We start from the raw sequence: 16,689 nt of genomic DNA on the forward strand, positions 1-16,689 counted from the left end.
CAGGGCTCCTCAGTGTTGGAAGCCAGTCCTGCTTTTTAAGCCAGCCCTATCTTAATTTCTCGTATTTATTTTTTATTACACCAGAGACAATTAGCGTTTCAGCCCCTGGGTGGCAGTGTTTCTGAATTGACTTCCGGGCCTCTCTAGCTCTTTTTTCTTTTTTTTTTTTTTTTCCCCTTCTATGGCACTCACTACCGGTTTGTGGAGATGTGCGCCTCAGAGCTGCCTCTCTGATGGTCACACGCAGCTCTGGCCCCAGGTTCCGAAAAAACACCTTCCCCCTGCAGTCTTTCAGGGTTTCCACCTGGGTTTACCTCTGTATTGGGCTTAGCAATCAGAGTCGGAAAGAGCCCAGGTGTGCGGACCGTGGGTCTGTGCCCCAGACTAAGGAGCCTGCACTCCTTTGAAAATTCTTAGTCTGACCCTCCTCGTCAGATTAAAATGAGTTGCTTTCAAGAGGTCACTTCTGTTAGCAGCTCAGAAGACCCCCCTCCTCATTCACGGATCACGGCAGTTCCAACTGCCGCTGATTTTTCTAGGCACAGACCTCCCGGCTCCTGCCGGTCCTGCGGCTGCCGCACTTCCCTCACCCAGCACTTCCCTCACCCAGCGCGGGGATTAGAAACCGCAGCTTATTTCAGACAAAATCTGACCTTTCCGTGGTGCAGTGAAGAGTTTCTTTGAATCCAAATGTTTGCGCTGATAGGGGACCGGTGGTCTGGTGCTCCCAGCAGTTCAGTGTTAGCAGTTGTCGCGGAAAGTCAGGTTTCCACTAAAATCCTCCTTTCCTTGCAAGATGGCGAGGCGCCCGGCGAGCCCGCAGCTCCAGGAGGGGACCCAGCCCCTGTGGGTGCTGCGCGGTCAGAGGAACACTGCCCAGCACTCCCCCGCCTTCTCCTGGAGTTTAGCTGTCCCTTGGCTTGCCCACATACACTCCCTCTGCGAGCCTCTGCTGCTCCGACTCTCCGCCCCAGGAACAGACTCCAAACCCGACTCTATTCCGTCGCCATTTTTCAACATATCCTTAATTCATTCTTGTCTCTCCAATATTTCATGATTCTAACACAAATACATGCTCAAGAGATCAGAAATTAATAAAAGCATGAACATACTGCTCAGAGCCATAAACAGAAAAACATTCAGTCCTGGATTCCATACTCCAGATCAGGGCTAAACCAACTGAGACACACTCAAAGGCAAAGGGTATCAAGTCACTTAAAGAGAGAAGTTAAGGTTCTTTCTTCCCCCATCTTGGTCCCACATTCCCTGCACAAAATGCCCAGTAAAGCCTTAGAAACTATCTCTAGAACAGAGCAGGAGTTGCCACAGCCCCAGGCTGGGACAGGGTCTAGAACAGAATCTGACAGTCATGCATCAGTACCAGAGCTCGAGGAACAAGATTCCACACAGGCAACCACACAACAAGCCCAGCTGGCAGCAACAGACAAAATCAATGAAGAACCAGTCAGTAAAGTGATATGAAGCCGAGTAAAAAGAAGACTCAAAAGGCTATGTCCAAACTAGGTCTTCTACAGGTTACAGAGGTTACTAGGTCACTGTCCAGACATCTAAGAACGTCCACTTTGTCCTCACAAAACCAGAGGTCTATAAGAGCCCAGCTGCAGTTACCTACATAGTGTTGGGGGAAGCCAAGTTCAAGAATTTATTTCAGCAAGCACAGGTAGCAACTGATGATACAAAGTTCAAGGTGAAGCTGCCTCCGACATTCAAGAAAACACACAGACTCCAACTGTACAAGAGGAGAGTGAAGAGGAAGAGGCTGATGAAACAGGTGTGGAAGTTAAAGGCATAGAACTGGTCATGTCACAGGCAAATGTGTTGAGAGCAGAGGCAGTCTGTACCCTGACTCTGGAAGTTTGAGTGGGAAGAACAACAGTAATAATGTTTGTTGTAAATACCATTATGGAATTAACAGTGTAACTATCTAAAAAATGAGAAACTTTTTTTTTTGGTGTTTCTAAAGAGTAATGGCAGCTTGGTTTGAAATTTGTACTGTTTCTATCATTAATAAAATTATGGCTTCTTGTGTGATGAAATAAAAAAGATCACTCAAGGAACCAATGATACCTTGTTTTGAGAAAAGGATACCATAGAAGAGATGGAGATGGGGAAGGTGCAAGATGTAGTGGGTGATAGATGGAAATCACAGGGTGATAGTCTGGGGCTCAGGTAAGGAAGATTTTTCTGAGTCATACCTGCACAGGAGATAATATGTTCCAGTGAGTGGAGATTTTCAAATAAGACTGAAAACCCCTGGACAGCAATGGTTATTTGAGATTAAAGGCCCTTTCAACTCTGCTTCTGCCCTCAGACCTGATGTTCCAGACTATCAAGTTCTCTCCTATTCTGTGACACTGAGAATATCATGGCTGGGAATCTGTGTGGCCAAAACAGAGGCAAGTTTTCAGTTCCTGATGTAAGACACCATGTGCCTTCCACAGTTAAAGCAGTCCCTGGAAGCCCTGTCTGAAAGTGTTTTGGAGGCTACAAAGGCATTTTCATAAGTAGTATTCTTTTCATAGAAAACCTGCATGAAAATAAAATTTAGGGATTTTTCTATCTCCATCATAGGTCAAACAAATCATGGCTAAGATACAAACATTCACATATACATCAATAGAAATTCACTCAAAGATACTGAGACATGAATGAGAATGAAAGAACCGCACAGAGGCACAAGCAGAATTGTAGACAGAAACACACTTTTTTGTGCATATACTTAGAAGACACAAATTGGTTTAAATTCACCTGAGAAAGCTTTGAGAAGTGTTAGTTCGATTGGAAGAACTCACAGGGGCTCCAGAATGGGCCTCTGGCAGGCACTAGCCAAGAGAAGAGGCAAACTTTATATTTTTGAATGAGAGCTCCCAGAAGTCAGTGTCTCCGGGGTCCTATTTTGCCTGAGTGTGATGCTGTGCTGGTGATGGGAAAAAGAGGATAAGATCTCACCTTGGGAGCAGGAAGGAAAGAAAAAGCATGTCCCCTGGAGATAATTCCCTCTCTACACAGAGAAAATCAAATTCCAACTCCTTCCTTATGATGAAGAATAGGATGGAGACAAATTACTCTAAGCTCCATAGCAATTTCCCCTTCTAATCGGAATTACCCAGTCTCAAAACTGGAACTCTGAGCACAGAACCCAGAGTTTATTTTTCTGAATTCTGGGTTTAAAATCTATATTCTATTAAGAACCTAAAGCTTAGAGCCTGGTGGGAAATTTGCAAGACTCAGAGCCCAGGGAACAAAGCTTAAAGCCCAGATACAGGCCTAGGATTCAACCAAGAGAGGATATAACCATGGCTGCCTTTACTCAATATCATTACTGTTCCCTATTTAATTCCCACTCAAACTTCCACCAAATTGCACAAGATTGAAGTGTCCTCCAGGAGAAATATCCCAGGGTACTGAAAGACCATGGGGCTCAAAGTCACATAGAGGTAGATTTGAGTTCTAGCTTTGCCATCTACCAGCTTTATGATTAAAGGAGAATAGCATTTCTTCAAACTGGAATCTGATCAGTAGAGAGGATTGTATTTATATACAGAGGGTAGAGATTCAAATGGGGAAAAAAAGCAATATTTTTGATGTAATTGTACCATACATAAGTTTTTCTAGAGACCTCAATTTCAGATCCCCCAAATAATTATTATCCCAAGTACCTAGTCTTCCCATTTCATTTTACCTCTTCCTTATTTCAGTTTCAAGTATAGTATTGGTGTATTGAGGGAAGGAATGGCAGGAGAGAGAGCTCTTTTGCTTTTGTACTAGGTGGTGGAATGTATCCAGGGAGGCAAACAGAAGATGGGCATGAGTAATATTTTTCCTTCCCTTTATGGAACTTTGAAATACCTCAAAGAGGCAGTTTGAGAACTCTCTCTACTTTTCATTATTATAGAGTGACTGTGGAGTGGCTAGATGACTCATCAAATTTTCTGGGTTAGCTATTCCTGTGCCATATCTGCACCAATTTGTGGAGATCATAGGCTATGGGTCTGCATTTTCCTTCACCACCAACAGCATATACCTAGAAGTCAGTTTCTCCAAGTTTTAGAAACCATTCACAATCTGATTTAGGAAATCTCTCAAGATCTCATTTCCCAAGTTTTGTCATGGAAATCTCTCTGTCTAAACAAAGCTGCTTGAAATTGTCCTAAATATTCTAGTCTGATATTGTAGGTTAAAGGTTCTCAACCTTTTTTTTAAATGTATTTTTATTTATTTTTAATGGATTTTTATTGATATTACAGATCTCTCCCATTTCTCCTTACGCCCGCCTCCCCAACTATTTCTTTTTTTATTTTTATAAATCTTTATTGTTCAGATTATTACAGTTGTTTCTCCTCCCCCCCCATAGCTCCCCTCCACCCTGTTCCCACCCCTCCCTCTGCCCTTACCTCCCCCCCCCCGCCCCGTCCTCATCCATAGGTGTATGATTTTTGTCCAGTCTCTCCCAGTACCCCCCACACAGACACCCCTTCCCCCCTGAGAATTATCAATCCACTCCCATTCTATGCCCCTCATTCTATTATATTCACCAGTTTATTCTGTTCCTCAGATTTTTAATTCACTTGAGTTTTAGATTCACTTGTTGATAGATATATATTTGTTGTTCATAATTTTTATCTTTAATTTTTTCTTCTTTTTCCTCTTTTTCAAGAATACCTTTCAGCATTTCATATAATACTGGTTTGGTGGTGATGAACTCCTTTAGCTTTTTCTTATCTTTGAAGCTCTTTATCTGCCCTTCAATTCTGAGTGATAACTTTGCTGGGTAGAGTAATCTTGGTTGTAGGTTCTTGCTATTCAAGGTTCTCAACCTTTAATGAATATCTAAGTTACTAGGAGAAGTTATCAAACAAATTGCTGGACTTCACACACTAGAATTTATAGTTCAGGATATATGAGGAAGAGCCTGAGAATGTGCATACATAACAATTTCCCAAGCGATACTGATATTGCTAGTCTGGGAATCACACTTTGAGAACCACTTTTCCAGACTCTTGTGTAGGGAGCGGCTATAGGGTTAAGCCTCCGACTGACCTGTTGGCAAAGCCACAAACAAGTCCTAGCTTACAGGGCACAGCCTTCTTAGCATAATTAGGCTTGACCTTATGACACTCCCTAGATCTTATCTGGGTAGCTAATGGGCTGTGGGAGGTGCAGCAAGTGCTGCCAAAACAAGTGAAATTCACAAGAACATTGTATCTATGGTGACCACTACGTTGTTTACCTCTGGCTATAAAATAAAGTCTCAGCTTGCAGACTGGAACTCTCTCTGTGGCTTCAGCCAGGCACAGGAAGATCCACCTAGACCCAGATTATTCTCTTTTTTTCTGTCTTTTCTACATCCTTTGCACCCCCCCCCCCCCCCCCCCCCTCAGGCTCACTGAACCCTTGGCTGAGCTGAGCTGGCCCGGCACACTCTTGTTACTCGTGAGTCTTGTTATTGTTGTTACACATCAGATCAGCATTACCTGAGTTGTGTTAGAAAAGAAAATCACTGTGCCTCTCAAGTTTTAATCATCCAGGAGTCTTATTCAAAGCCACTTGAAATCAGTAGGTCTTGTATGAGTTCTAATATTCTGCTTCTCTAACAGGCTGCCAGATATACGAAGGCTATTGTTTATCAGGTCACACTTGGACTAGCAAGATTCTATAATTTTTTGCCTAAGTATTTTTTCACATATTTATGTCAAAAATTATCACCTTCCCTTCCTCCTGCCACCCTGTACAAAGTACTCTAACCACTCTCATCCTTTACAAACTCCTTCACATAAACAGAACAAAATGTATCCTGCTCTCTACAAACCAAATGGGCCCTCTCTGTCACACGAAGCACAAAGCTTACATGCATTTTGTTTGTCTCCAGTGTTTATCATTTCTCTCATTCTGGGTGAAAACAGAGTTATTTGTATTCAAGCTTATTTGCACTGTAGAACTTGCATTATTTCCACACATCAAACATTTTTTCAGGGCATCTTTACTCTTTGTTTATGTTTTTCTCTTAATATGTCTATCTCTTACTTAACAATATGTCCTACTCACCATTCTAAAATTAACAACTAGCACAGGGTTTTCACATAGTAAATATTCATTACACATGTATGTAATTTTATTGAGTCAAAAGTTCCTTTATTGGTTCTATATTCACAACTATAAAGATTCTGGTTCTTCTCCTTGCTTTAAGCATTTCTTAAGTTGGCAAACAAGCCCCAGTTCATTTTACAAAGGAGTTCTCTCGGGTTTGTAGTCTTCCTCAGCTCTAGGATTTATAACAGGCTTTGAAGATCCCTCTGCGTATCTCCTTTGTCTTCACACTGTAGATGATGGGGTTGAGCATGGGGGGTACAAATAGATAGACGTTGGACATCATGACATGAGCAACAGGTGGGGCACTTTTCCAGAAGCGGTGGATCATGGAGACAGCAATTATGGGCACATAGAAAGCCAGCACTGCACAGATGTGTGATATGCAGGTGTTGAGTGCCTTGAGCCGCTGCTCCTGGGATGCAATGGCCAGCACAGCTCTCAGAATCAATGCATAGGACAGCAGGATGAAAGTTGAGTCTATGCCATAGGTGAAAATGACCACAAAGAGCCCATAGATGTTGTTAACACGGACATCTCCACATGCCACTTTCATGAGATCTGGATGGAGGCAGTACGAGTGATGCAAAACATTGCCCTTGCAGAAGGGAAGTCGTTTCACCAGGAAGGGGAAAGGCAAGAGAGTAATGAAGCTCTTGGCAAGGATGCCCAGGCCCATAGCCAAGATGCAGCTGTTGGTGAGCACAGTGGCATAATGTAGTGGGTCACAAATAGCCACAAAACGATCAAAGCTCATTGCCAGCAGTATGCCTGATTCCATGAAAGAGAAAGTGTGGATGAAGAACATCTGAACCAAGCAGGCATCAAAACCAACATGGCGGTAGTTGAAGCAGAAGGTAGCAAGCACAGTTGGGAGTGTTGAGAAGGACACCCCCAGATCATTGAGAGAGAGCATAGAGAGGAAGTAGTACATGGGCTGGTGTAGAGCAGGCTCCCGAACCACTAGAGCAAGGATGCTGAGGTTGCCTGCAATGGAGATCAGGTACAGGATGCAGAAAACCAGGGCAACCCATGCTTGGCCTGTCTGCATCCCAGGAATACCTGTCAGCTGGAGTGTATCTGGCTGGAAGGGGGTGCCATTGAGGCCCAACATGGCAGGCAGTTGTAAGAATATAGATAGGAATGAGCCCAAGAGGGTGTTTTGAGGAGTTCTTCACTTTCTTTCAGACATCCTGTCTCCAACACAAAAGGTCAGAGATTAAAAGTGTTTGTCGCTGTTCCTGCTTCCCCTATTAGACTACCAGCTCTTTAAGGATAGTAACTGGGTTCTACTCATTGCTATATCACCAGTGCCCAGTACCCTGTCTAGGCCATAATAGAAACTCTGTTAAGGTGTGCTGATCAAATGAGTGCCCATATCATGGTAAGGCAACAGGGTAGGAGATATGATGAAAAAGCTCCTAATTCTCACCTTTACTTCCCCATCTTACCCCTAGAAGCCACATTTGGGAGTTTGGGGGGTGGGGAATAGAGGTTAACATAGACAGGGAAAGATAAACATTGCCAACACCTTTGGAAGTCCTTTGGTAGATGCTGTACATGAAGCTTCTACAGCTGTAAAATTGCAGTTTTAATAACCTTTACTCAGATTTCACCTCAGCCTCCCAATACTTCCCCATCAGCCTACCCCTGAATAGGTTGACACCAAAGACTGCTCCGCCTTTGAGAATCTTAAATTCCATTTTTTTAAACATTCTGACCACATCTTTCTATTGTCCAGCCCTCTTACCTTCTTGTGCCCATGCACTTGCTCTCAGGGTCTTGATAATTCTTCCCTTTTTTTTTTCCTGATCTCTTTGTCTTTTAGCAGTTTCTTCCTCACTTTTTGCTGACCTACTCTCCCACTAGAGCTGGTATCTTCATCTCATCTTTGCTTCTCTTTCACATTCACACAGCAAACCCCAACTTCCATAAAATCTATAATCAAATTGGATGTGCAGCTGGATAAAACCAACAAAGCAAGTGTTTTGTTGGGGGGAAAAAAAACAAAACACCTGATTATTTACCACTGCCTAAATTTTAAACTTATTTACATCTTTATCCATTCTTTTCCCCTGGTTCCTGAGAAAGAGATGTCCCTCCTTCTCCAAGAATAGCACTCCACCTTCAGGATTCCATTTCCTGCCTTCTTCTGCAGAGACCTTTTCCTTTAGTCCATTGTATGCATCAGCCTCTCCTTTTATGTCCATTTCCCTTCAGGCAAAAAGCATGTGCAGGACCATCCCATTATAAAAACAAAAGCTTCCCTCCCTAGCTGCCATTCTATTACCCCTGCTCAATTCTTAGTCAAGCTTCTTGAAACACTGTCTCTCCAGATCCGCAGGAAGGGAAGCTTGTTTATGTTTCTATTTCTCCAATTTTATTTTGTAATCCTCACTGCTCAGTGTATTATAGTGAGGCTTCCACATTTCATCTCCCCAACTGAAACCAATTTCTCTGTGGTCACCACTGACCACCTTGTTACTAAATCTAATAATAAATATTCTCAATACTCATTCATTTGGCCTCCCTAGCAGAGTTAACTTTGTTGGTAACTCACCTTTTTAGAACTGCCTTCTTACTTTGGAGGCACCATTTCTTCCCATTTTTCTCCTACACTGACATCTCCTTCTCTACCTTCTTTACTGAATCCTATTTCTCTGTTGTTGTCCTTCAACAGCATCAGATTAACTCCAGGAAAAGTAAGCAATATTTAGAACTGTGCAAACTGAGAAAGCATATCATAAAGAACTTTTTTGTCAGCCTTTGTCCAAAATATCTCTGTAACTGTATTTCCATGGTGCCAGGTATCTCATAGCTAAAGCTCTATTCTGGAAGTTAGGCATAATGGTTCTCTTATTCCTTTAACTTTTCCTGGAATTTTCATTCTCTCTTAGTAAATACAGTGAAAGTAGATGGCTACAAGAGCTTGGGTAATGCCCAGATATCATTCATAATCCTGAAAGTATGAGCCATGGAAAGGAATTTGTCTATTTGTTTTTTCTCCCTTCCAAATGAAAATTCAAATGAACTCATCAATCTGTAGGATTTATTTTCTGTACTCCACCTCTAAACCTCTCTCTTCCTCCAAAGCCAGGTTTAAAGACAATGTTTCAAGAATCTTCTTACATCCAGCCTATCCAGATCTACTTTTTTCCATAATCTTCACTCTAAGGTTATCTTTAGGTTCTGAAGAAATGGAAAGGCACTCAGAGCACCAGCAGACACTAAGGACTCTCCTACAAGATAAGTTTACCCCATTAGCCTTAATCCCTGATGTGTAAATTTAGGTATTCCAGAAAGTCATATTTCATCCATGCTCCAGATTTCCCTCAGTATGGAAAGCAACTTTGAAAACTTCTTCCCCCAAAGAGAACATCCTTCACCATTTTTTTATTTGCTTTCACTGTAGGGGTATCAGTTAAGGCTTCCTAAATGTAACTAATTCTAGGATGAAACATTAAGACGATGGAGACAAACACAAACAATGCCCTTCTTTTACACAGCATGTACATGAGCATGCACACACACAAATGCTCACACAAAGGTACTAGCAAATATACATCTCACACTTGTACACACGGTTACACACTCAAGTTTTTACAGGTATTATCTCACATCAAACAGACAGAAATTATTGTGCTCTTTCTTGGTCACACATAATACTAGCACAACCACAGAACTTAAGAAGAGTAATACTTACTCATCAGTGTTTCAGTTATCTTCCCTTGTTTACAGCAATCTGAACTCATACTTATAAACATACACACAAACATACACACACACTGCCAAAAATGCACAGTTTTAACAGACCCACAGTAGTACTCCACCAATTATATTCCCATGATCTACTCACTACTGAAAATGCAGTTAAGATTGAAGATCACATTGTTGAATAATTTCAGTTCATTTGGTTCTGTGATTTTTTTCTCCAGCTGCACACCCAAGACTTAGATATTTGAAGGTATTTTTTAGGGGGAAATCTAAAATGCCCTCAAAACAAAATCTAGATCTAATGAATCAGCCCTTTTATAAGGTTATGTGATTTGGTATTAGAATTTTGATTCAGATGGGTACCTGGCATCATGGGCTTTGGAATGGAACAGATTTGTCTCATGCTTAGAGGAGAAATATGAGGGTCAGAATCAGTCTGGGGTTGCAATAAGAGTTTTCAGGTTTGGGATAGTTTTAGGGAAGAGGCCCAAGAGGGCAATCTGAAAGGGCACTCACTGGGTGGCAGAAGTTTCTTTTCCCTGTAGTTGGATGTACTGCACTGCAAGTCCACCAGGTAGAGTGGCATCAGCTTACTCACTGAAGGACTCATAAATTTATGAAAACCCCAAGAGTCCCTAGGATTTGTTTGTGGTTGGAGGAGGAGAGTGGAAACAATAGAGAGGGTGGGCTCAATCAGTACTGTTGGGCCATAGGAGAATTGGTCCTAGAAGAATACCTTTCTTGGCTCCATTAATCCCTGATGTATCATCTACATTCATTACTATGTTAAGCCTCCCTTGATCAGGGAATGCAAACGCTTCTATGCACATAAACATACCTCCTCATTGACAGCCTCAAACATACTCCTTTAAACATATTCAACTATTTATTTTTTTGCTAGTATTGGCTCTTTCAGATCCATATGCATACAAACAGATAAATGCAAATACGCCCATACAACTGCCCAATAGCTAAGTCACTAATCACATATCTTAATACATCAAACACATACTATAATCTGTACATTCTTATATTGATGAGAGACACTGATGTAGATTATAGAGAGAATTTTAGAAATAGTTAGAGATTCATCCACATATCTGAAAAAAAGTCAGGTATGTTTCAAATATACTCCCATGCTCACATATCCAAAAGTATATTTTTTAAACACATGCCCATATTCTCATTAATAAATCAACAAAATGTCCACAAATTTATATCCCTATATCTCCTCATAGATTCGTATATGGAATTTAAATCCATTGTATTTTTTTTTGTAAAAAAAAAATATAACAAGCATTTTTTTTACTCCTCCACTCATAAATTTTACAAACTTAGTTAAGTTCAACTAAGACCAAACAAAAGAATACAAGAAAAACACATTTTTTAGCATGATTGTACTTCAAGTATTACTCTCAGCACTGATGTTACACAGAGCAATAAAGACCTAGCACATAGCCCTAGCCGGGTAGGCTCAGTGGATAGAGTGTCGTCCTGCAGACTGAAGGGTCCTGGATTCGATGAGCATGCAGGAGGCAGCCGATCAATGATTCTCTCTCATCATTGATGTTTCTATCTCTCTCTCCCTCTCCCTTCCTCTCTCTGAAATCAATGAAAATAAATACATACATACATAAATAAATAAAGCCAGCACTTATTCTTTTTTAAATATATTTTTATTGATTTCAGAAAGGAAGGGAGAGAGAGAGAGAAATAGAAACATTAATGATGAAAAAGAATCGTTGATAACACTGCCTAGGATCAAACCCGCAACCCAGGCATGTGCCCTAACCGGGAATGGAACCATGACCTCGAGGTTCATAGGTCGACATTAAACCACTGAGCAACACCAACCTGGCCCAGCACTTATTCTGTAAAAAAGATATATATTAAAAAGCCAAGCACTCAACAGTCCAGACACCCTCTAGAGGCAAATATGCCTCCAGATGCTACTTAGTAATATGGCATAAGCTTATTTCACAACAAAGCCAATGCTTTAATCTGAACTTACCTAATGTGAATGTACAATCTGTACATTATATGTTTGAAAGAAATAAAATAACAATATAAAGACTTAAACTTCAATTAATTATATGAATGCTGAAATATTTAATAGGAAGTGTATTGATGTTGTAACTTAATTTTGAAACACATTGATAAAGTAAATGGACTGATGGATAAATAGAGGGATGGACACATGGGTAGATATATGATAAAGATAGTGTAATAAAAATATTAATAGCATGTAAGTTGTGAGTATACTGGTGTTTATTGTAAAATTCTCACAAGTTTTCTGTGTGTTTAAAATTTTTCATGATAAAATGTTGGAATAATTTCAAAATTTGTTATAAAAATATAGGTGGCATAAAATATTACCTTACTTTAAGGTATAAAAGATAGTGATTCAACATTTATACACTTTATAATGTGATCACCACACTAAGTTTAGTCAATTTTTGTGAAGAAAAACAAACAAACAAACAGATGGAGCAGGACATAAGCCATTCTTCTAAAAGCACAAAACATGTTCAAAACTGCAATGAAATTCAACCAAATGCAAATTATCTCAAGGCCTAGTTTAAAACAACCCTGGGCATCTTTTGTATGAACTCAGTATTAGTAGAAGTTATGGGATGAATTTTATGTATTTGGCATAATTGATATCTTACCATACGGTTAAAGACAAGAATCAAACTTCTCAGCTGCATCTTGTTTTTTTTTTCCCCAAAGCTAACTGCTTATGGTTAAGAAAAAGGCACTCATGTCAATACCAGTGTCCCATCCTAGGGCCATCTGGTTCTTCCCCCAGACTATTCTCTCCCCATTGGAAGCTACAGAACCATGCAGAGTCAACTATAATAGAGTGTGATCAATGCTTTCATGGCAAAAATGAACAATGTTTCTAAAAGAGAGTCATCAATTCTACTTGAGTGGCTAAGGTTTTAGGAATAAATATAGGTTTTGATTGTGTTACAATCTTGAAGAAGTTCCCCCCAAATCTGGCTATCTCATTGTGTGAGAGATCATTTCACACAACAGGATTTCTACTCCTCAGAACGCAAGTTCAATGACTCTCATTCTCATCTTTCACAGACTACAGTGAGTTACACCTTAAGTGGTGCTGACTATGAAGATCAAAGCCCATGGGAGATTATTTATTTTACAATGTTAGTGATTCATGAAGGCTGAGGTGAGTGGATGAAATTTGCTTCCATTTTGCACTAATAATATACCTGAATAAGATCCACTCCTACTCTTCTGCAACTATTCTGCATATCACAGGAGTCAAAATAGTTCTTGAAGAATATCCCAATCTCCAGTGAGTGGACTTCCAGATAAGTTCAGTTGTTGGGAAGCATTGGCAGACAGAGGATATGTCACTCTCTCCACTCTCCCAGCTAAAGCAGGGTCTCTGGCATTGTTTGCCTCTCATCCATGGTCCCAGCTTCTACTGGTTGAGATCACCTTGGATCCAGCTCCAGCAACACAGCCTTTGACTCTCCAGCCTAGAGGTGGTGGTGGCTTTCTGCTATTGCAAATATCTGTGTTGTATTAGCATCTGATAATCAGTTTTTTAGCTCTTTTGATACCGTGTAAAGAATTCCTAGGTTTGGCTCAGTGGATAGAGTGTTGGCCTGCAGACTGAAGGGTCCCAGATTTGATTCCGGTCAAGGGCATGTACCTTGGTTGCAGGCACATCCCCAGTGGGGGGTGTGCAAGAGGCAGCTGATCAATGTTTCTCTCTCATTGATGTTTCTAACTCTCTATCCCTCTCTCTTCCACTCTGTAAAAAAATCAATAAAAATTAAAAACAAAAAAGAATTCCAAGGATTAAGTTCATTGTTTCATTGTGTTGGTTATCATTTATCTTCTCTCGATCTCAATCTCACCTTTTATATTATTAATTGTGATACTGGGGTTGGGCCTCTGAAAACTGTATTTCTCCTTTGCCAAAGAGCTCCAACAATCTGCAAAAAGGGCAGAGGAGTGGCAGGAGGCTCTAGGAAGCTGAGGCAGGAAGGAGGATTTGCTTTCTGTTGCTGTCAGTGTTACCCAGTAAAACTTATTCACCCAACAACCAGTGGTTAATTCCAGTGGCGTTAGTTGGGTCCATATTGCAGCTTTTCAACACTCCAGGAAACAGTCTTCCCATGATCTCCTAAAGACCTTAGGACAAGCCAGAGAAGTCCTCAAGTCCTCCCATCTCAGAGGTGTAAGTCTCAGTCATTCAAGGCCTATTGTATTTTATAAAGTCTGGAATGGGGAAATATCAAGGACCCAGAGTCTCACGACAAAGCTCAAGTGATTAGGGAAGAATTACATAGCAGAGGAAGCTCATAATGAAAATTATACCTGTAGGATTCACCAGAAAGAGTGTGTTTTTAAAATTAATTTCTTCAATTATAGTTTACATAAAATGTTATTTTGTATTAATTTCATATGTACAACTTAGTAGTTAGACAATCATATACTTGACACAATGTTTTCATCATTTGAAGTATCTACCTGCTACCATATATAGTTATTACAATATTATTGACTACAGTATATTCCCTATGCTGTACTTTACATCCTCCTCTCCCCCAGTGACTATTATTTTATAACTTCCCATTCTTAATCCTTTCATCTTTTTTACCTAGTCCCCCAACCACTTTCCCTTCTGGCAACCATCAGTCTGTTCTCTCTCTGTATCAATGAGTCTGTTTCTATTTTGTTTGTTTATTCTGTCCTTTAGATTCTACACACAAGTGAAATCATAAGAAAGAGTTTTAAAAGGCAGAATTCGCCACACTGGAAAATGATGTAGACAAAATCACAGAAGCACAAAGTCATGAAATAGAGTGTTTGTTTGAGAATCTGCAGGAGGTCCAGAAAGACAGGAACAAATATTGTGAGGCTTGGAGTGAAGAGAGACCATTGGAAAGGAAAACAAAGGTCTTATACATATTCAACAGCTGCAAATCTTACAAAGGGAATGGTTTGAGAACAGAGAACAGGCAAATCTCAAATTGCATAATTGCAGCTCAGGAAAAAATGGCCTCTTGAGAGGAGAAATGCCAATCTGCTAGGAGTTTGGGTTATACTTGTACATGGAACACAATTTTAAAGTGGATTCTTCCTATTTCAAAATGGCTAATACATGAAGACAATGGATGCTGTAGTCTTAATGGGCAACCACTAGGAAATTTTCAATACGTTTTCAGAGAACCAGATGGCTGACTTGTAAACTCCTTCTCCAAATTTAGTAGTTCTCAACCAGGAGTGTATTTGTCCCTCAGGGGACATTTGGTAATGTCTGAAGGCATTTTTGGTTGTCATTAATGGGGTGGAGCACCTACTAGGTAAAGACCAGGAGTGCTGTTAAATATCCTATAATGCACAGGACATCATATCACAACTAAAGATCATTTAGCCCAAAATGTAAATCTTGCTGAGATTATGAAAATCTGCCTTTATTAATGTTCAACTGAATTATGAATTAGAGAATTTAAATGAAGATCTCTGAAGAGATCCCTTTGAAAGAACTTAGTCTCCCATTCCACACTCAAGGGTAAGGAAAGAGATACATTTCACTTTACCTTGAGTCAAGAGAGAGGGACATGAAGGATTCTGCGCAGGAAACATATGTCCCTGAAATTAGGGGAGAGAGAGTCACAACAGACTCTTGCCTGGGAATCTAAATGGAGAGATAAAAGTTTCCTTGCTGTTCTGGTGGCAGAAGTGAATGGGACACTGTTGCTGTTTTGGTTAGGGCATTTATTGCAGTGGAGGAAGGCTGACCATTTCCTGATGGGTTACATGCTGGAAAGACATGGCTTGGTGTTGTCTTCAAGCCTGTCCTGAAGAAAGCATGAATCTATAAGGAGGATCTGGGTTTTGGATGGAGTCATAAGCAACCAAACAGATTCAAGATTTTTTAAAAGTTCAAATCAAGTGGAGAAGTAAAAGATGGGGAGATGTTTCTTTGAATGATCTCTGAAAGTACTCAATGCAAGAAAAAGTCAGCTTTAAACAGTTAAGATACCTGGTAAGCATGATAGTAGCTAACTGAAGCACTAATGAATTATGAAGCTTTCACTTCCCCTTCTCCCTCCTCCCTGGAGAGATCAGAAACCATGGTTAGCAAGTAAGGGATGGGAGAACGGGAAAGGCTATAATCTAGACACTGGGAAGCTTAATTTACAATCTGAGTTTGGGTATTCTAATTACTTACCAGAGGATGTTTTATTATTTGAATGTGATGAGAAATCTCAGGGAGCTCGATTTTCAAACAGGAGTAAAGAAATAACTAGCCTTATTCAATACATGTAAAAAGGAAAAGAAAAGTAAAAATAGTTATTTTATGATTATGTCTTATTTGTGAGCTTGGTAAAAATATTAAGTAACCCTGAAATCTCTCATTATAGTGCCTGGACATCCATCACCAGATGGCGTCTTGCATTGGGTATTGAAGTGGTCTGGCAAATTGCTGAGTTATTTTTCAGCTAAAAGAGCACATGCTTTAGTCTCATAAGTCATTAAGAACCTCAAGAGACTAAAACCTGATGCATTTTCAGACACAGAGTCAGCATCAATCCTCTCTCTCCAGAGGCTTAGAGTGAGATATAAAAGTGGCAGGCATGAATTCACCTTAAGAGCCAGAGAGAAGGATGGGCTGTTCTGTGGTATCTCTCATCTGACTTTCTCCTGGTGAGTCCTGAAACCCTGCCACGGTGAGCTAGCTGACTCTCCTGAAGTCTGGTCCAAGAAAGAGTTAAATTGGGACAAGAGTAGGAAGGGTGAGGGAGAGACTTGGTGGGGCTTATTTTATAGCAGCATCTTAGAGTGATCAGAGCAGGTGGAAAGGTCCTTTGTCTTGGGTTCTTG

At 40.5% G+C, this 16,689-nt stretch overlaps 1 protein-coding gene and 1 pseudogene across 1 annotated transcript; one reads left to right on the forward strand and one right to left on the reverse strand.

Moving 5' to 3' along the window:
• The first annotated feature begins 1,275 nt into the window (after positions 1 to 1,275).
• On the forward strand, positions 1,276 to 1,881 carry LOC103303479 (nascent polypeptide-associated complex subunit alpha-like; annotated as a pseudogene).
• Positions 1,882 to 6,283: 4,402 nt separating this feature from the next.
• LOC103303478 (olfactory receptor 51I1) lies at positions 6,284 to 7,222 on the reverse strand. The gene has a single exon (XM_008160480.2). It carries the CDS (start codon positions 7,220 to 7,222, stop codon positions 6,284 to 6,286), a length of 939 nt encoding a protein of 312 aa, XP_008158702.2.
• Positions 7,223 to 16,689: the final 9,467 nt, after the last annotated feature.

Source organism: Eptesicus fuscus, chromosome 13 (genome assembly GCF_027574615.1).
Source record: "Eptesicus fuscus isolate TK198812 chromosome 13, DD_ASM_mEF_20220401, whole genome shotgun sequence".
Classification (NCBI taxonomy): Eukaryota; Metazoa; Chordata; class Mammalia; order Chiroptera; family Vespertilionidae; genus Eptesicus; species Eptesicus fuscus.